Source organism: Pteropus alecto, unplaced genomic scaffold (assembly GCF_000325575.1).
Source record: "Pteropus alecto unplaced genomic scaffold, ASM32557v1 scaffold86, whole genome shotgun sequence".
Lineage (NCBI taxonomy): Eukaryota > Metazoa > Chordata > Mammalia > Chiroptera > Pteropodidae > Pteropus > Pteropus alecto.
This window is the reverse complement of record NW_006442109.1, coordinates 17,619,483-17,644,048: the sequence shown is the minus strand read 5'-3', so window position 1 is coordinate 17,644,048 and position 24,566 is coordinate 17,619,483. Positions and strand designations below refer to the sequence as shown.

General features: G+C 34.0%; 1 protein-coding gene across 1 annotated transcript in view; it reads right to left on the bottom strand.

The window, feature by feature from the left end:
* Positions 1-1,710: 1,710 nt before the first annotated feature.
* PYGO1 (pygopus family PHD finger 1) overlaps positions 1,711-24,566 on the bottom strand; it is a 27,476-nt gene continuing 4,620 nt past the window's right edge. Inside the window, exons 3-4 of the mRNA XM_025038749.1 lie at positions 8,849-8,934; positions 1,711-7,769 (exon numbers count right to left, since the gene is read on the bottom strand). Of these exons, the coding sequence (XP_024894517.1) occupies positions 6,645-7,769; positions 8,849-8,934 (1,211 nt within the window). The 3' untranslated portion in view covers positions 1,711-6,644. The remainder of the gene's footprint in view (positions 7,770-8,848; positions 8,935-24,566) is intronic.

Below are 24,566 nucleotides of genomic sequence, written 5' to 3'. Positions count from 1 at the left end.
AGGAGAATTGGCTTACTACTATTTATAGCAATTATTAAAAAGTAATTCAGAATTGAGAATTATTTGGTTTAATACTTGGAAGCCCTTAGAGAGTCAAACTATCCATTATCTACTATATTCTATCAGTTACCAAGACAATTTTCTCTGAAAACTGTAACCTGTACATTAACCATATAAAGAAAATAAGCAATTGGGGGTAACCTAGTCACTTCATACTTTAAATTTTTCCACAAAGCAATTCATGAATCACTTAATACTAATACTTCTTTAAACCTCTGATTTAAAGAGAAACTGACCCACTTCTAAAAGATTGTATGTGAAAACACCAGAAAAAAAATCCCTAACATGCAATACTAAATTTTTAACACAAAAAATAAACCCATGAAAACATTGGGCTTTCAGGTAAACTATAATAGGATTATGACACGGTATGGTATCTGGCAATTTAAAAAATTTTAAGAACTGAGTCATATTTATTGCTATGTCAATCTTATTAATAGTCAACAATCAAATGTACAAAATATACCACGACCATGCAAAAAATGATGCTAGAGATATCATTAATATAGCATAGGTAGACATTTATCTTGTACATCACTGATATAGTAAAACCTCATAATTCAGGGTAGTCTGAATTGATAAAGGTCTAAAAAAATTGAATATTTTAAAGACATGCAGTTTAAGCACTCGTATTTTTTTCCTTCAAGCATGTTATTTCAAATATACAAATTTGCATTGGCCAATAATTAACTATTATAATTCTTTTGAGTACTTGCTTTAATGACAAAATACCTTTAAACTAGCATTCTTAAATAAATGCCTCTAAGCAGCTTTAAATTTTTTCATGGGTTAAAGTTTTTTCTTTAAAATTTTGATTTTTTGTTAACAAATCTTTCCATCAGAGAATACAAAGTAAATGCCTTTCAAGTCCTTGTATTATGGATACAAATTCTAAGTAAATCAGAAGAGTTTTATGGTATTGTAATACTGGCATACCTCGTTTTATTGTGCTTTGCTCTACTGCACTTTGCAGATATTGCATTTTTTACAAATTGAAGTTTTGTGGCAACTCTGCATTGAGCAAGTCTAGAGGCACCATTTTCCCAATAGGCTCAGGTGATAGTTGTTTTAGCAAAGAAGTACTTTTTAATTAAGGTATTGTTTTTTTAGACATTGCTATTACATAGTTAATAGGCTACAGTGTAAATATAATTTTTATAAGCAAGAGAAAACCAGAAAGTTGTGTGACTCTATTGCGATATTCGCTTTACTGCGTGGTCTGGAACGAAACCCGCAATATCTCCGAGGTATGCCTGTAGTTTTTTAAGAAATGAAGGTTAGTATTACTTATTTTGTTTATGGTAGAGTGAATGCTATCTCTTTTGGTTGAAAGGTATCAGAATAAGTTCAAAGTCTAGTACATAATTTTAAAATTCTATGTATGAGCTAAAAATATCCTATATGCACTGTCAAGATAACTCTCTAGTAAATTATAACTGTAAGAGATCAAATTTTTAAGAAGTATTTATTGTATTATGAGTGTTATGAATTGCTAACATCAAATTTTACCCCTTTCTCTCATTTCAAAGACATTAGGCCATCTACTAATCCATAATATTGATGTTTCACATACTTCATAGAGTAGCTTAAACATACCAGCATAAGAAATAATTAGTATTACATAGTAATTTCCTTTGCCATAGGAATAAATGTTGGACAAAGTCTGGAAACATTTTATTTTCCAATTTGAATTACAGTAATTTTGCCACAGACCACAGCACTAGTGCATGTGTTACTTTAGACATGCTCTAAGAACAAAACAAAAAATTACTGCAAAAATACATGTCACCAATGTGGAACACACTCAGATTTGTATAAAAGTACTGAACTAATATCCCAAAAAGAGGTATATGTAAACAGTACATAAGGAAGAAATAGTTTTAATATGAAACAGTCATTTAAGTCACATACATCATGATAAGAAGCAGGACTTTCTTTTATAAGATATTTTAACTAACAAGCAACATCATCTACATCATCTACAGAACAAGTACAGGCATTTAGAATATGTTTTAATATAATTGCGAGTAATGTATTTTGACAAAATAAGGATGAAGCTTACCCATCGGGTTTCATTAAGTTTTCAAATACAGGCAGCCTTTCATGTATTAATGTCTGGCTTATGTATAGCCACTTTCTTCATTTCCTCATCTCCTTTTCTTGGGAGATGTTAATGCCATCTCTAGCCTCCTTGCTCCAAGGGTGCCTCTAGACTCCCATTACTGTACCACGAGTTGGAAAAATGCAGATTTGACTTCTATTCTGCCCTACTGGATAAATGAAATACAGAAAAAATGGAAATTGCTAAAATGTGGAAATGAGGAGAAAATCTCTGGGTTCAGAGAAGAAAGGAAGCTGTTAAGTCCCAACAATCTAAAGGAAATTGTGAAGTACTCTTAAGACAGTATTAGCCAATTCAAAAAAAAACACTGCTCCCTGTGGTGCCTGAAGTGCTGTCATTTTGTCTGAAATCTTAGAGAATAGATAAAGGTTAATTCTGAATAAACATCCTTTTTAAAAAAAGAAATTTAATCCCACTTTCTTCACTCTCTTCCTTCATGTCTTGGTGGAAAACACTTTTCCCTTAAAATCTAGTCAAGCACAGCCACATAAAAAAATGGTACTTCTGATTGGAGGAAATATGTGAAATTCTAAAACACAGAGCATCCAGAAAGGGAAAAGGCAAGTTGGCTTATATAGCATCTCACCAGAGTTTAGGATGGTAAGAGGGCAACTGAGAAACACTCACACCAAAGAACTTAATCTTCCTGAATCACATCAGGAAAAAAGAAAGACCTCTGCTTCTTCCTCCCATCTACATTGGTTCCCTAAAGAAGCTGAGCACTCAGCATACTATTGGTTAACTACATCAAGGTTTAAATAAGCCTTTATGAGCTTCCCTAAGAATCTAATCATCTTATATAGAGTTCTAAACCACTATTTACAAATGAACTTTGGGAGCCTTAATACTTCTAATTAAATTTTTTAATTAAAAAAATCTAAAATTTCACAAATGTTCATGCATATGAAACCTCTATACACTGCAAAAAAAAAAAAATCCAGAAACTATTTAGAGCTCCCTTTTCGTTGCTTATATATATATTTTTTTACTATTAAATACAAATACTACAGTATGTTGGATGGAAAGTACTAGCACTCTTAATTTGTTCGATAATTTGTTTGGATGATTAAAGCTGTTAGATTTCATGATGAACCACACTACTGAGTTTTCTTCCTATTACTAGGCAGAATTGGGAGTCTATAAAACATAACATCAACCAAAAAACTGGACTTCTTTACATTGTGTTAATCTATGAAGAATAAACACTAGCACAAGAAAATCTTCAGTTTTATGTACATGATCTAATTTGGATAACAAGAATCATAACAACAGTATTCTAAAGTATTTCACACAAAAGGAAAACACTTATCACAAATCTAAATTCTAAGCACTCTATCTGAAGAATATTTTTCTTTTACAAGCTGTTTCAGGATTAGTCCAGTAGCACCTACAAGCAAGTGCACCAGGAATCGAGTGAAATTAACAAGGCAAGTTCTGAAAAAGGAATTGATGCTTTAAAATTTTCCATTAGTAACCTAACCTTGCTGATAGTTAGCTAGGTTGAACTTTGAAAATAAGAAGAAACTCCAAGATTTCGTGTGTGTGTGTGTGTGTGTGTGTGAATGAGTGATGAGGCCTTTCATTGGAAGGGAAAGAATTACACCCAAAAAGGTGCAATGCTACTAGAAAATTATTCTACCTCTTTCCATCACCGAATATTTTTAAATGTTTAGGGCAGCTCATCACTTATCCTAAGAAAATCACATCAATTTGTAAAACAGCCTTCTTTGGGTCAAATTGGGTAAATGAGTATTGGGCCATTCTTATAGTTCATCACTTTTTTTTTTAAAAAGGACTAGATAACTTCTGACTCAGTGTCATGTAGAAACAAATGTAGAACTCACAAGAATATTAATTCGAATACATGAAAATATTTATCAGCTATGATTATAGTTTGCCTATGATTCATTGTCAGAATCAACCACAGGTTTTTCTTTTGAATACTTACAATTCTTATTTAAATAAGGTACTCTGAAGACCTACATACCTGAAGAAAAATTCACTTGTTTTCTAAGTTTTTTAAAACTACTACTTGGAAATAGAAAATAAAAGAATCGTATTACAAATCAAGTATCTCATGATTAGCTTGGGAGAGGTTACTTCATTTTCACAAAAGAACTACTGAAATTGTAAACAACAGAGGGCTTAAGAAACTGCATAATGAGTTTTAGCAATGAGTACAACTCAAGTACTACTACCATGTAGTGTTAATTTCTGTGGACTTTGAAAGGTTCTACCCAATATCTATTTACCTGTATTCAGTCATCAAAAAACAAAAAGCAAACAACAACAACAAAAAACACCCTGATCTGATGCTAGAACTGGGCATATAACATGCAGGGCATCACTTAAAAATCAGCACTCACTAGGATTTCAAGAACAATATAATTAGGTCCTTAAATATTTAGAAAATTGTTTATCTCTAACAAAGCTACAGTGTAAGCAAACTGGGATCTTCAAGTATGTTTGTGAACACAACAAATGTCAACCAAAAATACTGCATTTCAACCTGCTTCAACTGGTAGTTTTCACACAAAGGAGAACCTAGTATCAGAGCTTATATTTCACTTCCTAAAATTGCAAAGATACATATTTTACAACTAGTGAAAATATTTTGTACTCACCTCTAACTAGTCACAGGTAAATGTGACCTTGTACCATATGAAATTGCTGTTTTTGTAGGTCAAAATAAAAAGTGTTTAAAAAAATAAGTTTTATTCAATCAAAATATGTATCATGAGCATTAATTTTCTAATAGGATAGTAAATGTTTCATTTTTATAAAATTCATTTGTTAGGCTGTATAAATCATTCAAATCCTCCAATTACTCCTTCTCAATTGAAGAATATGTTATTCCTTAGAAAAAGCTGCAAATGATGAAAAGGATGGTAGTTCATTGGATAAAGCCCTGGTGACTAAGGACAGGACAAAATTTAATAGCTCAATTGAATTAATTTGCTTTCGTAGCTTGTGACATGTGAGGTCAAGTGCAGTCATATAAAAGTATGGGTTCATGTTTATTAACCAAAGGATGTTTTCAGATTTCTCATGCATAATTTTAATTTACTGGCAATATGCTGCTGCTGTCGTTTTACCAGGGTTTAAACAGTAGTAATTATGTCTTTTGCAGATCACCATATGGTCTTCAGAACTTTTTGGTTGCAATGATAATGATGGCGCAAGTTTGGGAGCTTCACCGACATCCAACCACTGTATAAACTATTAACTGTCATACAGTATCCTTTATTTTTTTTTTAGTCACAGGTTATGATCCACTCCAAAAATGGTTTTCTGCTGTTTTGAATCTTTATGAACACACCTCCGACTGTTTCCATTCTTTATTGTCTCTCAAGAGAATACTCTCAGGTCCATTTTTTCACTTTCCCCAGTCATAGCAGAAACTCCTGTCAGCTGCAAGGCCTTGAACTGTTATTTTTAACTTAGCTTTCACCTTGGCTCTGTAATTGATCTTTGCTTAAAATGGATTTTGATCTCCCTTGAGGCTCGTTTTTGAATTCAGATCCCCCAAACAAAATTTTTCAAATTACCAACGAGTAGTTCTTTCACCAGCAGAGCTCTCTAAGGCCGTATTTGTTTCTACCTCATCTGCAATATGTCCCACTTTGAAATCATGTTTTAAAAGTATTCACAATTCTTCTGAGGATACTATATTATTTATTTCTCTGGAAAACAGTAACAAAACAACTCAACAATCAAAGAGAATTGAAGAAAGGCATTATACTATTATAATTCTAAATAGCACAACTAGAAACATACTTTATATCAACTCTATTAACTATAATTTTCAACTGGTCTAACATTAGCAATTTCATGTGGTACAATCCACAAGTTAATCAACAAATAAGGAGGATCTACTATATGCTAACATCTGTCTCATTATCTGTACAGATATCCTGGAGAGACTGACTTGAAATATGAAAATCACTAATTTCAAGGACCCTAGTTAGGGAGAAATCTGGTGTCATACACTATTATTTTTTTTAAAAATCCATTAAAATGTATGCTTTCTTCCATGTTATAGACACATTTTTTTCTGAGAACATGTTAAATGCAGCCTTGAAAAGTTTTTTGAACTAAACGTCTAATGTGATATCATTAAAGTTCAGCACTGAAATATACATTTTTCAATGATTCTTTTACAAGTCAAAACTTGCCTACATTTGCTATATATTATTTTGAAGCTTCAAGAGGCTTTTATGTTATGACTAACAACTAACATTTATTTGTATAGTACTTTCTAAAGCACCATCATATACATTATTCTTATTTAAGATAGCAAAGACAACACAAAGTTTGCACTAGCAATGAAGTGGAATATTAATAAAAACTAAAAATCATCTTTGTGTGCATTTAAAAAAATAATGTAAAACATTAAAAGCCTGTGTTACTGAACCTTTGTAATACACAGGAGGAAAAAAAATCCTTTAGTTAATGCCTGTGATTAAGCATCACTGCCCACTGCAGGTGGACCAAAAGTTTCTCTAGTGCGCATTAACTGGACATCTTTGTCAGCCATACAGGTATCACAGCCCCACACTGCTGATGCTTCTGCAGTTAGCAGGCCATAAGCTGTTTCAGTCATTCCAGTGCAGATCCGATGAAACCATTTCTGACAAGAGGCTTCACATAAGATGGCATCTTGATCATCATTCACTTCATTTGTACAGATTCCACAAGGGTATACTGGGTCGGAAGAAGAATGGCCATGACGGCTTGGGTGGAGAGAGGATTTATTGCTTTTTTCAGTGGTGCATGTATCTGCTGCACCTCTAGGTTGTCGTGGCTTATTCTGTGTCCCATTTGCATGGCTGTTGTTTGTAGCTTCGGTGCTACTTGAACGGCTGTTCTCTTGATTGACTGTATTGTTTCGATTAACATTTTTTAATTCGATATTACTCTGATTCACTGTGTCATCCATATTTAAGTGAGGTGGATGAGCAGAGGAATTTTGATTAGTGTTTTTGGTTGCTCCTTGATTAAAGTCTTGTTTTGGGGGGGGTGCTTTTGCTTGACCAAAAGTGTTTGCAGGAGGAATAAATGAATGATTAGATTCTAATGGAGAAGTAAAATTTGAATTATTTCCAGGGACAAAGTTAGATGCTAAGTCAGGATTAGATACCTGGCCAGCATTCTGTGGAGGAATCTGACTGAAGTTTTCAGCAGGGTTTTGTCTAAAATGTTGATTAGGCATATTAACATTCTGACTTAGTGCATTATTATAAGATGGATTTCCGAAACTTGAATTATCATGTGGCCCAAAGTTAAAAGCATGAGGTCGATTAAAACCCATGCCCAAAGGATTCTGAGGAAATGGGTGTGGTTGATTCCTGAGTGAGTAAGGACCACAGTATGGGGAAGACATTCTCGGAGGGACGTGAGGTGGCATTCTGAATGTGCTATATCCTCCAAAGCCAGGATAACCAGGGCCAAGATATGGATTTGATGAAGGTAGTGGTTTATAGGAAATAGTATTATAGTTGTCATCAAATGGATTAGCAGCCACTAGATGGTCAGAGTTGGGATTCGGTGGTGGAGCATACTCAGACAACGGAGGAAAAGAAGGGCCCTGAAATGAGAATATAAAGTAAAAAACATGGTTTTTGATCAAAGAAGTCATTAAAATTGTCCTGTTATAAAATCTTAACACTTATGAACCTACTTTTAGTCAAATTTTTCTTGCAGTGTTATGAAAATTTAATTCTTCACTTGACCTTTCAATTCCAAATGTTTATGTATATTTAATGATGAAAATGTGTAGGATTCTTTCATTTAGAAAAGGAAATAAGAAATGCTTTTATGAGCTCGAATCCATTGTTACTTCAACCTCCAAAAGTATTTAACCTTCAAAAGATTCATTACCATAATTTTCATTTATTATGCTTTCCTCTAACTCTAGACTCTTTCACTTAAAATTCTAACTAAAAATACCTTTCATATCCCAAATAACCATAAAATTAAAAAACAATAAACAGGATCTAATTTTTTTTTCCTAGCTTAACTTCAGGGAGTAGCTATTAACTTATTCCCAAAGCACTAAACTCCAGGCCTCAGACTGGAAAAATAAACTACCAGTTTTAGTCACATTGTAAGGTTAACAGATGGTGGCCAAATGGAAAAAAGGTATCTACATATACATCATATTTATTCACAGTCAGTCTTTATCATTAAAAGTGCTTCAAATTTATAGAGAATAAAACCATGAATGCTTGTATTTATAACTATTTTACTATAACCACAGGTTATAGACAAAAGATACCTCCACCACTATTGCTTCATGATATGCACATGCTACTGAATTATTATAACAGTTGAACATTACTACTTCATGTTAAACTTGTGTCCATATATATTTTAAGTTTTTTAATAGAACTACAGGCAACTATCTTTTAAATTAAATTAAGAATAAGCATTTTAACTTGTCTGCCCACACTTCCCACACTTCCCTCTTCATAATATCTACTCTAGGCCTACAGTCCAGCAATAACCACTACTTACAGAGTAAAAAAAAAATACGATCACTGCAGAATTCACTATGAGGTTCTGAATGAGGACAGGAAACAAAACCTATGACCAAATTTAAATTTATGTCATCAGTCTGATCATATTAGTGAAGAAAAACTGCTATTAAAGAAAATGTCAATTTACCTGTGTATTTGTCTTGCGTTTTTTCTTATCTGGGCTTCCTAGTTGTACACCTGGTCCTCCTAACCCATCCAGTCCACTATCACCACCTGAAAATAAATAAAATCCAGATGATACTTCCACTTATAAGTGAAACCACTGTGTGTCTTTCATAGCGATATCTATTATAATTATTTATTACTTTCTATTTTTGTTAGATAAAAGCAATACTAAGCTTTCATTATCTTTGTTCTTCAAAAACTATCCCCTATAATTTCAGCACCAAATAGTCATTCATTTCTACTCCTACAGAATTTTTTTTGTTATTCAATGAAAAAGAAAGCCTCCATCTTGCCTTTAAACCTTCAGTCATGTGCACCCCAGTCCCTGAGGCAACTACTGTTACTAGTTTCCTGATTTTCTTCTACAGATAATCCAGATAAATTCCCATGTAATATTTTTTAGTTACATATGGACACATTATGTACAGTTACGTACTATACATAATGGTCTGTACCTTGCTTTCTTACTTGGAAATCGTTCCATGTCATTACATATAGAACTATTCCATTTTCTAATAACTGAGTTGTATTTCATAATATGATTATACCATAATTCATTAAACTGGTCCCCCCTCCCACTGATGACTATTTAGGTTGTTTCCAAACTTTTGTTGTTCTGCAATGAAAATCCATGTATAAATGTCTTTACATACATGTACAAGTCATTTCTAGAACTGGAATTATGGCATAAGGTAGGTACCTTTTAAATCTTAAAGGTATTGTCAAAATACAATGATGTATGTATTATTTTCTCAATAGTGTATGATCAAGCAAAAGCAAAATAAATCTACAAGGGAAAAAAAAAGGTATCAATGGAATTTTTTCTATTAAAAATACTTTTTATTATGGAGAATTCTGAACATATACAAAGCAGACAGAATAAAATTATGTACACATATATACAGATACACATTTGTAGTAACATATAAATACACATTAGTAATAGATTAATAAATAAATCAATACAATGAGTTATCAGAGAATAGAGAAGACCTGCTCATATATATGGATTCTGGGAAAGGGATATATAAACTGAGACCTAAGGGACAGCAAATCTCTCATGTGAAGAGGAAGAGCCTCTAGACAGAGAACAGCATGTGTAAAGATTCTTAAGTAGAAAGGAGCTTGGTATGTTTAAGAGATCAATGTGTTAATGGAGAGTGCCTCTAGAAGAGGTTGAAGAGACAGGCTGGGACCAGATCATTTTGGATGGTTATAAACTGAATGTTTGTATCCCTCACTACCACCAAATTCATATGTTGAAGCCCTAACCCCCAATATGGTAGTATCTGAAGGAGGAGTCTTTGGTAGGTAAAGTTATTACATTAGGTCATGAGGGTGGGGCCTTTATGATGGGATTAGTAGCCTTATAAGATAAAAAAGTGTGCACTCTCTCTCTCCAGGGATACACACTGAGGAAAGGCCACATGAGGTTGCAACAGGAAGGTGGGCATCTGCAAGCCAGGAAGAGAGCTCGCATAAAGAACTAAATTGGCTGGCACCTTAATCTTGGACTTCCCCACCTCCAGACTATGAGAAAAATTTCTGTTGTTTAAGCCACCCAATTTATGGTATGTGTTATGGCAGCCCAAGCAGATTAAGACATAGGGCCTTGTAGTTTATGGTAAGAAATTTGGATTTTATTTAAAGAACAATGAACGATTTTTTAAGGGTCTTGAGCAGGAAAGTGACATGATTTATGTTTTTAAAAGATTAAAAGTTGTGTTGAGAATAAATTTGTGATGGGATGGGGTAAGAACAGGGAGACTAGTAATGATATCTTTACAATAGTAGTTCAAGAAAAGAAATAGTATTTGACAATAAAGAGAGTGTGTGGTGGAGATAGTTTCCTACATAACCAAATGCAAAGCAGATTTCTGTAAGAGCCTTTTAGAGAAGTTTCAATACTGTGAAGGTGAAAACCTTTGATAATAACAAAATCTAGTAAGGATTCTGGATGTTAAATTAATAAACATCAAAAGTTTTCCCATATACAAACTACTACAGGTTAAAAGATAAAATAGAGGAAAAGTTTTCATTTACAGAAACAAAACTAAACTAATATAAAATAGCTAGCAATAAATTTAAGAAATGCACAAATCAGCATGAATAAAATCTTTGTAAAAGCCCTATTGAGAGACACAGAGGAAGACTTCTAATAAGTGGAAAGGTATTACTGTTTTGGCTAGCCATCTAAAACAAAATAACATTGTATTCTGCCTCACTTATTATCCCAAATCACCTTGCTGAACCCTCCTCAGAGACACCAATACCAGACGTCTGAGTACCAGGTCCACAGGGCCCATTCTCCACACCCAGAAGCACTGATGCTAGCCTAAGCAGCAGCTCCTTCTCAGAGATCTGGGTTTAAGCTCCATAGGGCTTCCCCTGTGATATTATATATTTTGGTAATATTAATCTCTTTCCTTTGTCCTGTACCCTTAGGAATGGTAGTGATTTCCACAGTTGATACCTCTGTAAAAACTTTAGTATCTTATTTTACCACTTCAGTTTAATATCTGTAAACAATACTTTACATATTCTTTCTGTTAAAAATAGCTGGTATGGTTTCTGTCTTCTGACTAGATCCTGACTGATAAATATCGCAAATCCCACCAGCCAGAAACTATCCTAAATTAACATCATTTCAGACATCTAGCCTACTACCTACCTACTGACTTTTCCTTCTGTCTATATAGAATTAAAGTAATACCTTTACAAAAATAGGACACTATTTTAAAAATAAAAGCACTCAATTATAACTTTATTAAAATTTAATAAAGGAAAAAGCAAGCTAAACTGAAGAATATGCTAAATATTTCTTCAACAAAAGATAAAGTTTTGAAAAGATTCCTCTAAGGCTAAGAAGAGACATTAAGAAAAACAGTAACTTGGAGAAATCATGGTTTTTCTCTTTTCAATTTTAGATAGCATTGATTGACTTCCTACTTTGAAAGTTGAGGAAAATATAGTATTACATCTTATTCTACTCTCCCATTCCCCTGCCTTTAGCAAGGTATTTTCTATCTCTAGATTCAATTCTTCATTTCAGGTAAGATTGCTTTTATCATATCTTTGAATACTTTTCTGCTCCATTTGTTGAGTGCTCTATTTCAGTGGCATTAATTATCATTATGCTGGATTTTTTAACTCCATATCTATTAGTTAGCTCTTCTGATTTTACTGTCTTTGTCTTTTTCATCTGCATTCAATCTGATTATCTGACGCTTTTCTACTATGCAACTTAATTGTTAATTGTCTCCATTCTGTTCCTTATTTCTAATTTATTTCTTCTGTAAATACGTTGTTTTGGTCCTCAATTTGTTTCCTGTCTGCAATTTACCTTTCATCTCATCCTGTTGTATCATCTTGTCTTTGAGCTCTTTTATTAAGTTTTACCACTTGAATCATGTAAGATATTTCCTTCTGTCTGTAGATTATGGGTTCTTCATCTTCTGCATGCTATTTCATTTTTCTTCTTTTTGTTAGTTCATTAGTTTGCTATAGTATGTTTGCACAGTTATCATGCTTTTATCTCGCAGCTTTACCCAGACCTTTAATTTGCTCCAATTTAATATGGATGACTTTTGATTCCCTTTTATTCACCTCTAAGATTGTTTGCTTGGTTTAGGTGGTATGCTGCATCTACTGAGATAAACATATAATTTTTTTCCTTTACATTATTTTAATGTTTAACAGAGCCTGATGTTCCTGGAATAAACTCTATTTACTCATTTATATATATATATATATGTCATCATTTTATATGACTAGATATGCTAATATTCTCTTTAGAATGCTTGCCTATATTAATAAGACTAACCTGTTGAGTTTCTTTGGAATATCCAGGCTCTTTATTCTGAGGTTTTGTTAAATGCACATTTACCTAGTTGGGGGAGGGGACGCAGTAACCTAATGACATGGAAGGATACCCTGTGTCCCCTCATTCAGTGTGTATCCCTAGAGACTTCATTTCTATCAGAGAGTCTTTTTCTTTTTTTTAACTTTATTTCACTCATTTTTTTCTTTCTCAAAGAAGATTAGAATACTCATTTAATTTGCTTCTATCAAGACAGGGTTATTAGTGAGAATTCTCAAGATTCTGTAAATCACAAGCGTCCAAGTAGGGTTGTCACAGAAGCCTCAGACTGTATATCTACCCTGTTCCAGATTTACAGAATGGGGCCGTGCCATTTCCCTTGTTTGTTGCTGTTGCTGAACATTTTTGCTGTTTTTAAAAACGGTTTTGGTTCATTTTACTTGGAATTAAAAAAGATATTCTGCAAAGTTGCTTTGTTCTACCATCTTAACTTAGAAGTCTGTATCTAACTATATGTTGTTTTACTTAATTTCCATAACAAATCTGAGTTAGGTGAGTCATCCCCATTTTAAAAAAAGAAGAGAAATGGAATGTAAAGGAGCCATACAATCAGTCAAAAGCAGCACTGAAATCTAACACTTAGGGTTTCATTTTCTTTTGCTTTTAAGTGTACAATCCAGCAGCTTTTGAGCATATTGACAAGGCTGTGTAACTATCACCACTATTTAATTCCAGAACCTCATCATTACCCCAAAAAGAAACCCTGTACCCAATAGCAGTCATCCCCCCGTCCATGGTAAATCACTAATCTACCTTCTATCTATATGGATTTGCCTATTCTGAACATTTCATATAAATAGAATCATACAATATATGGCTATCTTCTGACTTCCTTCACTTAGCATCACATTTTCAAGGTTCATCCATGTTATAGTATGTATTAGTATTTCTTTCCTTTTTATGGCTGAATATTTCATTGTCTGGCTATATCACTTTATGTTTATCCATTCGTCAGTTGGTAAATATTTAAGTTTCTACTTTTTGGCTATTATGAATAATGCTGCAATGAAAATTTATGCACAAGTTTTTATACAAATGTATGGTATCAATAATTCTTTTGGGTATATACCTAAGGGTAGAATTTCTAGGTTATATGGTAACTCTATATTCAATCTTTTGTCCAACTGTTTTCCACAGTGGCTGTACCATTTTACGTTCCTGACAGAAGAGGGTTCCAAATTCTTCACATACTCCCCAAAACTTACTTTTTTTTTTTAATATAGCCATTCCAATAAGAATAAAGTGGTATCTCATTGTGGTTTTAATCTGCATTTCCATAATTGCTAATGATGTTAAGTTTCTTTTCATATCTTCACTTAAGAAATGTCTATTCAAGTTCTTTGCCTATTTTTTAGTTAGGTTGCTTTTGTCGTAGTTGTTAAGTTGTAAGAATTCTTTATGTATTCTGGATACTTGTTAGATATATGAATTGCAAATATTTTCTTCCATTTTGTGGGTTGTCTTTTCACTATGATAGGGTCCTTTACACATATGTCTTTAATTTTGATAAAATCTAATTTATTTTCTCTTTGGTTGCTTAAGTAAAACTAGGTTTATCTACTTCTAAGATACCAGTTTGCCTCCCTAAAATCTTGTGCATATACTGTCTTCCTCAGTGGCCCACAAAAGGAAAAAAATAGAAACTTCTGGTTCAACTAAAGGAAATTCTATCTTTTAATTCTAATTTGATGTGGTAATCTCATATAAGTAGATGGTAAGTAAAGAACTAATAGTGACATTCAATCTGCCCTTCAAGGTCATTTATTCCAAATCTGATGGTTTAGGAATAACTATAATTATTACCAAGTTATAACTATTCAGTAGCCTTTATGCAATGAAATGATGATTTCATATAAACAATCTTTACGCAGTTTTCCATAGCAAAATATACTGACATTCTGAACAGAGAAATATGTTGTTCTTGAATCTGAATACCTAGAAGTTCTGATGAGTCTGGTATGGAAAAAGAATTAGCAATGGTCTTAGAAGTCAAATAATAAAGTGGTTATATAAATAAAAGTGTCAAACATCAAAGTCCTGTCTTTCTTAACATCTGTCATGGGTATTTCCTTTTAACAAAAGTATAAATATAAAAAAGTAATTCTTAAAAATAAAAACAATTATTAAGTTAGTCTCTAATCTCTAATATAGAAGATATAAATTACCATTCACAGCATTACTGAATAACTGTAATTTTACAGTTAAAATGCAATGTAATTTAAGATGAATAAAATATACTCTTATTAGTTAATATCTACCATCTCTGTTTACTTTCCAAAAATTTAATAATAATTACTTGTATTTACTGTAAGGCAAAATTCTGACATTTAAATAAACTCATTATTTTCAAGTAATTTGTGAGCAAAAAGCACCTAAAGTTCTTTTGTAAAAATTGAGATTTACAGCATTAATTTTTTACTGAATCTAACATTTTCTTCCATAAAACAAATTTTCAAGTTCCTACTAGTCTCTGTTCCCCCACTTATTGTTTCTCTAAAGAGCTAACTATACAGATGTTCCTTGACTTACAATGGGGTTACATCCTGATAAATCCATTTAGGTTGAAAATATCGTAAGTCAAAAATACATTTAACACACCTAACCTACCAAACATCATAGCTTAGCCTAGTCTACCTTAACGTTGCTCAGAATATGATATCCAAAGAATACTGTCAATGTGGTGTACTGTGGAGTATTGGTTGTTTACCCTCATGATCACGTGGCTGACTGGGAGGTGTGGCTCACTGCCACTGCCCCATACCTTAGCCCAGGAAAAGATCAAAATTCAAAGAACAGTTTCTACTCAATGTGCATCACTTTGACACCATTGTAAAGTTAAAAAAAATCAAAAGTGAAATCATCATTAAGTTGGGAACCAGCTGTGTAACACTTCCAATGACTGTGACTCTTGGCCTTATCTAGTTCCTTTTTGCGGCTATCTGTAAAATTGGTGGTTCCTCTCCATGACATAATCAGGAATTGCAGATCAGATTCATGTTCATCAGGGCTAATTAGAACATAAGCTACCAAGAATTTCTATGATTCTCAGTCTTTAAAAATGAACAATCATTTTTAGATCATTCCATAAACTATATAAATGTCTAACCAACATATTGTATACTTGAAACTGATAAAATTTAAAAAAAACAAAGAAAAAAGGTGAAAGGTCAGAATCCAGGGGGAGACAAAGTAGTGGTTACATAGCTAGTTATTTAGGTTACCCTAATAACTTTTAGTACCAAATCTTCTCATCTGCTCTACATACCTGCTGCTGCTGACTCTACGAGGTAAACAATGACTGACTATTCAGCCAGAAGTAGAGAGTTGTGGGGCACAAAACCAAGAAAAGGGGGACTGCCAAAGCTTATTGTAACACTGGTCACTCTGATCCTTCTATTTGTTAATACCTGAGTTTCTTCATCTCTTCTTTTCACTCCGACCTGCCTAGTGCTCTCTGAATGCACAAGGGAAACAGAAGTGGGAAAGGGTGATGTCAAGAATGGAATAAGAGAGGTGATCACATTATATGGGACAATAATATAGAAATACTATATTGTGCACCTGAAATTCATATAACCAATAGAAGACTGTATACCAACTATAATTATATAAATTTATTTTTATATACTTAGTTTTTTTAAAAAAGAGAAAGTAACCAAGAAGAAAAAAAGAAGACTCTCTCATCTTAAAAAAACAAAGGAATTTTATCTATATATTATCACCTCACATTATGCCAATTCATCTCAATTAAGCAAAGTAATACTTACCTCTCTTTTCACCCTTTAATCTTTATCTATCCCGAGCTGGAAGCTGAAGTTCTAGCTTTCCTCATAGTCTTATAGAAGAGTCTAATCTATTAAACGAGCAATTTTTCCCACCTAAAGATTCCACAAATTAAATATTTATATGAAATTCGTTTATAAGTATAAAATTATAATATTTTCATTAAATTTAACTAAAAATAAAATTTTAAAGTATAAAAATATTTTTTCAATTTATAAGTATTTTTTATTTTTGTAAAAGGTAGATCATTTTCTTTAGGCCTTTTATTATTTTTTAAAGTATAATTATTCCTCCTATCAAAGACAATCTATTTTGGCCCCCAAGTCCTTAAGAGGGAGTGAGGACATTATTTTCATAGACAGCATTTGTCTTTTATATATTTTAAATTTTCATTTTTTTAACCTTACCTTATTTACAATAATGGTTTGGTTTGTGATATAGATGGTTTTCATAAGTACTGGGTCTGCATTAAACTATTTTATAATTCATATTTTCCTTTAAACAAACTTGCTTCATCATTATTCCAAATAAGTACATATTCTAATACATGTATATATTGGTTTAAGTATGCATCCTATGCTGATTAAATGACAAACCAGGTTTGTGCATCGCCCCCATTTATATGTTGAAATCCTAACCTCTAAGGTGATGGCATTAAGATGTGGGGCCTTTAGCACGTGATTAGGTCATGAAAACAGAGCGCTCATGAATGGGGTTAGTGCTCTTATAAAACAAACCTGGGAGAGGTCCCTCACCCCTTGCCCATGTTAGGACACCAGGAGGACTACTGTCTATGAACCAGGAAGCAGGTCCTCACCAGACACCAAATCTGCTAGCACCTTGATCTTGGACTTCCTAGCCTCCAGAATTGTGAGAAATAAAATTTCTGTTGTTTATAAGCCACCCGGTCTATGGTATTCTGTTATAACAGCCTGAACAAACTAAGACTGTGCCTAACGCACTGCCTGGCACACAGTGGGCACCCAAATACTAGTTCTCAGTTTGCTTTCCTTTAGATGAAACTATACCATAAGCTAAATTTACTCAGTTTCTATAGTATTTAACATCCTATTAAAATATCTAGTTTCCAGCAATGTCAACACACTCAATGGACTCTTAAATATCAGTTTTTCATAACAGCACAGAAGTCTGTGATGTAATGTCAGTTTATTCTAACATTTAGTATCTATGTGAACATCTTAGCTAATAGCTTTGTCTTCACCTGAAACAAATACTTCAATAATGCTGGTCTTTACCACAAAATGAAAATACATGAATACAATAATAATCAAATTTCATCAAGCATTTGGCAAAATGCCCTTAAATGACTGAAATAAAAGCGCCATTATTTATTTTTAGAATGAAAGGAAGAAAGTGTCCACTGTGTATGCCCAGCACCTAGATCAATCTGAGCATATAGTAAATATTAAATTCAGGAAGCACTCAACATAGGTATTTAAGGTTTCAAATAGACGTGATTCCTGTGACAGCTTTCTCCCCAAACTAGTGATCTTTGTATTACTGAGATAGATGAGGTTAAGGTTTAAGTTTACAAAGGTAAAGCTTAGGAGGGTGAGTAGATAGTATCTATGTGTGAAGTTGACTCTATATAATAATACCTCTAGTAATAAACTTATTTTATTAACAAAGCCGGCCAACTTTTTAAACAGTTGGAGAACGAAGATGCAAATATTCATGAAAATCATGTAATAAACACCTTATAGGTGTCTTTCTGAACAAAATGAAACCTGAGAAGTTTCTGCTTTTATAATATTTTGTTGTTGTTGTTCATTGTTTTCTCCCTAGAGGGAGAGAAACTTCATTGCTTTTCACTCCATACCTGCTTCCAATCAAAATGAGAAAGAATATGCTGTAGGTCTTTTCCTTCTTGATTAACTGATTCAGTATACCTAAAAGTGAATGTTGATCACATTACTTATATTTTAGAATGTATATTTTAGACTTTCTATTTCTGATTTTAAAAACAAACACAGATTACTTATAACGTACCAGATGCTGTTTTCAGTGCTTTATATATATAAACTCATTTAAGCCTTCAAACAATTTCATGAGACAAGTATTATTTTCATTTTGCAGCTGAGAAAACTGATGCACAAAGAAACTAAGTAACTTGTCAAGGACCACACACCTAGTAAATGGCAGAGCTGGGATAAGAACCCTGTCAGTTGAGCTCCAGAGTCAAAAGGCTGTACTGTCTCTCAATATTGATATTAGCATGTCTATAGAGACTGGGAACAGGAAAGGAGACCTGAATTCACTCTTGACCATAACTTACAGCTAACCTTGATAATAAAGGTGACAGACCTCTTGAGTTACCTGGTATAAGAGTGCTAGAAGAGAGAATTGTATAATCTTTCTAAAAAGTAACTCTTTCACACCTCTGGGAAAAGCAAACTAGGAAGACTATATTACCTGAAGTTATTGAAACCTCTTTGTTAACATTCACCAAATTAGATTTCAGAAACATTTGTTAGGCTTCTTTAAGTTATAGAAATAAAGGTAATAATACCTCCCGATAAGCATTCCATAATCTAGACAAAACTTTTTTTTGAAGCTCTTAAATTTAACATGATAAATACTATGATAAAGATGAGCACAGGATATTGAGAAAACATAAGGAACTCTCATCTAATCGTGACTGAGGGAGGAGTGTCAGGGAAGACATCCAGAGAGGTTACAACTGAGCTGATGCTTTGATAACGACTATCTTGCCAAAGGTGGAAAAAAACAGGGCATGCCTAACAGAAGTAACAGAATATGCAAAGCAAGTTTAAAGGTAAGAGAGACCATGATAATGTCTAGAGATAAATGTAAATATTTCAGAACTGAAGTGACAGAGATAAGTGAGAACATTTCATGGAATATGAAGGATGGAGGACTAAGCAGTAGTCCTAAATAAAAAAGGGTCAATATAAAAAGGTTGGATTTGTATCCTAAAGGCAATGGGGAACTGCTGAAGAATTTTACAAAAAAGATCCACATGACTGAATTGTGTTTGGAGAGCACTATGGCAATGGAATATAGTGACTAAGACTTTGGGCCCTAGAGTTTAAATTCTAGCTTTGTCACTTATTAGCCAGGTAAACTTGAATACGTTACTTAACCACCTATTACTTAACCTCTCTGAGCATCAATTCCTCAATTGTAAACCTATAACAACATCTAACTCGCAGGGTTACTGAGGATTAAACAAGATGATCCATTTAAACCACTTAGCAAACTGGTAAGTACTCAACAGATGGCAGTTATCTATCACCAGAAGAAGCAATGTGGAAAATGGATGACAAAATGGGAGGCCAGGAAACCAGTGAGAGGGCTACTGTAATAATTAGAGATAAGTAAAATCTGAACAAAAGAATTTATAGTAGAAAGGTCCAGGAGATGATAGGTTCAAAATATATTAAGGAGACAGATATTCTAGAACTTTGGGACAGTGTTGGGTGAGATTGGGGCATGGGTTTGGGTCACTGGATATATAATGTTCTCCAGGATAGGGATTACGGGAGAAAGAACATGGTAGACATCTCACAGATAGACACTTTTCATTCAATACGTTAAAAACAAAATTAATTAATGTCCCTCTTGTAAATACATTCCTATTTTTATATATCTGTGACACCATTCTTTTATGGTTTTTCTCCTCTAACTTTCTGGTTACTCCTTTACATTCTGCTTCTCAGAGTCTTCTTCTCCCTTTTGTCTCCAAAATATTAGTGTTCCCAAAGTTGCTTTTCACAATGCTTTTCTCTTCTCACTTTTCAGTCTCTCTTGGGTGAGCTCATCTACTCCCAAGGCATTAATTAGTATTTGCCTGTTTACTGATAACTACCATATCTCTATTTCTGACTCAGACCACCTGCCTCAGTTCCAAACCATGATATCTACTGGAACATCTCTGGGGGATACTCATACAATATGTCAAAAATCAAACTTACTTTCCTGATAATCTGCCTACCCCTTACATGTGCCAACTAAAGCACAAAACAAAACTCAAAAAAAAAAGCTTTCCTTTAGACTTTTTCTTACTGATTCTTCCCCTTGATTCTGTGACTACATAAATTATGCTTCCTCTCCGATCTTAATCCCAATCCTCCATACATCTATCTGATCAGGACTGTCTACCACTTTTAGTAAAGTCAGCTTTCAGCACTTTTATTATCCCATTCCAAATATATCCTTGCCTCTCTAATGTCATTTCTAACTCTGCTTAAAACCACTTCATCTGAAATGAATGACTCAACTTCCTTCTTCTTCATCTCTCAATTTCTGTTCTTCCTTCATTCTTTCTTTTTTTCCTACTGGACTAACTCTTCATTTGCACTCTTGATACTATTCCGAACACTCTCTCATCTGCAGAGATCTGCTTTACAAGAATAGGAGCCTTATCTGTCTCATCCCCAGCTTCTAGAACAGCAAGTGCCTAAGCACATGGTAGCTATTAAAAAAACAGGTCTTGAATGCTTTATTAAGAAATTATTCTTTCTTTTGCCTTTTCAGTTTCTCCCCTCTCCCCTACACTGGGTTTTTCTGTAAGTCTACAAATACGATTGTCTTTTTTCCAGGTAGAAAAAAATAAAAATAAAGACACCCATACGAACTTTCTTTTGACTCTAGGTATTGGCTATGTCGATCTGTCTATCACTGGGCTTCTTTTAAGTTACATCTGTACCACTAACTATACTATTTTGAAATGTAGTTTTCTCCCAAAAGTACATTCTCAAAAGCACCACTTACATCCTAGACCTTTTTCTCGTCCCTCACCCTCCTTGTTGCTCCTTCTACATCATTTTAAACTAAAGTACACACATCACTTCTTAGAACTCTTCTCCAGGAAATCTTCCATGATTCCTTTAAAGATATGTACCTTTATATTCTGTAGATGGTAAGAGCACTTATGCTTTTTGTAAATATCTGCTTATTTGTCCACATCCTGGACTAGACTAAAATTTTCTTAAAGACAGGTATTATGTCTTAATCAATATTTGGCATTGTGACTGCTCAATAAATATTTGTTGAATAATCAACACCTAAGAGTTCTAAGAACACTGGAGAATGGGAGTGTTGGTTAAAATGAGTATGACAGGCAACATTCTGAGAGAAAAGGGCAAGTAAAAGTAGTATGAGGGATTGTGGACAATCAGAAACTAGTATAAAGATATGAATGAGTTACTTCATGTATTCACTCATTCATTCACTTGGTACGTACTGTGGGCAAGGCAAGTAGGGTAGAAATGGAAATATACTCAAGATATTATACCTATCCTCATGGATCTGCCTTACAATCAAAGGCTGAGGGTCTGGGAGGGTTAAGAACTGGTAGAAAATCAAAGATACTTTTCCAATAAACAGCAATTCTGAATCTAATATTAAAACATCAGGACAAGTCTGAAAAACCACAAATCAGCTTCCTCTCTGGTCCATTCACCTTTGCAATCTAGGTCTACCAGCAGCAGTTCTCAAACTTTAGTGTGCAGAAGGAACAGCTGGGGATCTTGTTAAAGATAGAGAAAAATATCCCAGAAATCCCGATTCTGTGGGTCCAGGAATGTGCATTTTTAATAAGCATCCCAGGGGATTATGATGCTTTTGGCCTACAATGTATATTACTGTAAAGTCCTTAGTCATTCACATCATAATTTTGCCATATCTGGGTTACATAGTATAATAGTATAATATACTATTTGCTTAAAAATTTCTTTAAATTGACTATGTAGATGTTCTAAGCAAGAAGTTTGACATATTTTTTATAATTCACATGAAATAAATACATAACCATTAAAAAGTCTGTATGTATACATCTCTGAATGCAAACAGTTTGAGATGCACTGCTCAAGAGCTTATGCTCTGTAAACACCACGATCCTGCATGCAGTCTGATGATACAAATTATAAAAAAAAGTTCCAGGGCAGTGAAATTCTGTAGAATTGTGCTTCAGAAGAGCTCATGTAGATACTATGGTACCGTTTATGAATTATAAAAGAATCCAAAAATGTTTCTAAAAATTAATGTTCCAATTACTATAAAAGGACTCATTATAAAAAACCTCCTCATATTGATTTTGTCTTTTATTTTGGTACTTAACTCTCACAATATTCCTGGGCAGACACCTGAGCCAACTCTTAACAGTTAAGGCATCAAACTTAAAAGCAGCAGTTGGAACAAAATGAAAATAGATCTGTGCTCTTGACCCACAATAAAATACACATCATTTTATTTAAAATTACATCTGATCAAGACTGATAATTGAGTTCAAAGATAGAAACATGATAGCTCTTTCTTTTCCTTTAATCCCAAAGTAATTTATAATAGGCAAAATAATACAGCAAAAATATCAGAGGAATAATTGCATCTCAAAAAGGTCTATTCCTTAAAGGCTTTGGCAACTCATGACCACAAATAGAAAAGTCAAAATAGAAAATCCTTACCAAATGAAAGATTGTGCTGATATTAAGCCTTTAAAAACAATATTCTTCTCTAAATTATGTGCCTGCTTAAATGGAGAAGATCAATCTCTAACTAAATACCTGAGCAGATGTTTTGTGGATACCACATTGTTATTGTGTCACAAGCCAGTTCCATATGTTTAATCACTAGTCACATGGAACAAAAATATAGATGAATGACTGTGGTCCTTGATCTCTACATCGCTTAAGTCAATTGGAAATTTACCTTACTACTTACTGATTTTAAAAAGCACTTTATCTTGTTTGGATGAGAGGATTATTGCAATAGCCTCCTAACTAGTCTCCCTGCTTCCATCCTCGTTCTCTTCAGTCTATTCTCCACACACCAGCCAGGGAAACCCTGTTAAAAATGTCAGATCAGTCACTCTTCTGCTGAAAATGTCCAGTCCCTATCTCAGAGTAAAAGCCAAAGTCTTTTAAAAGGCCTACACTCTATCCTATCCTTCAGCTCAGCTCATACTTCTTTCTCTATGCTCACTCTGTGCCAGTTACAATAGCTTCTCTGCTGTTGCTTAAGTGGTACACTAAGCAAATTCCAGGCCTAGGGCCTTTGCACTTGCTGGTGCTTTTGCCAATACTGCTCTTCTCACGTGCATCAGTATGACTCTGCTCTATCACTTCCTTTGGGTCTTTGCTCAAATATCAGGTTCCAGGTGAGTTCTCTTACATATATAGAATCGCCACCTCCCCACCCTCATTCATAATGCCTAACCACTTTCTCTGCTTTTTCTGCCCTTACCATTGACATTCTATACCTTTTATTTATCATTCGTTTACCCCACGGTATGAACTCTGCCAGTGTGAACTCCTGCTGGGTGAAGATCGTCCTTTTGCTTTGTTCACTGTTGTACCCCCGTGCCAAGAACAGTGCTTAGCACACAGTAAATGTTCAATAAGTATTTGCTTAATGAACAAACAGTATCACATCGATTTGTGGATTTTCATCCTTGACACCATTAAGAGCTGGAAATAAGAACTAGAAGATATTCTCCCAAATTTCCAGACAGCACTCGGAGTCTGTCAACTTACGTGCATTATCTTTTGTCTGGCACATCATTCCCTGATTTTTCTTAGCTTGAAAGGCAGCAGTAAAATTCCTAACTAGTGTGCAAGAAAGAGGCAAACCAATCATGTATAAAACTGATTTGGGGTGATTTGATTCTTATCCGTAAGCCAAAAAAGAAAATGCCTTTTGAATTTACAGTTCCTCCTCTTAAGCCCAAGGAAAACAAGCTGTATGTTTGTTGCGTTTTAGGGGTGGGAAGGGGGGCTGGGAGAGACGCAAAGGCCCGTACACCTTCTTTAAGAACGTCAACTCCTGTGCAGTCCAACTTACTTTTTTTGGGGGGGGGGCATCGTTCGTGGTCTCTGCCAGGGGGTGTTTCTTTCTCACCCTTTGAGGTGCCTATTGTGCTGTGTCTTGCGAATGAGGTAAGGTGGGAGAGGAGCGGAGGGATGAAGGGATGCTGAGTGCGGTTCAACTGCCTCTCAACACAAAGTCGGGGAGGCGACGGCTCGGCGCGGGTGTCTGT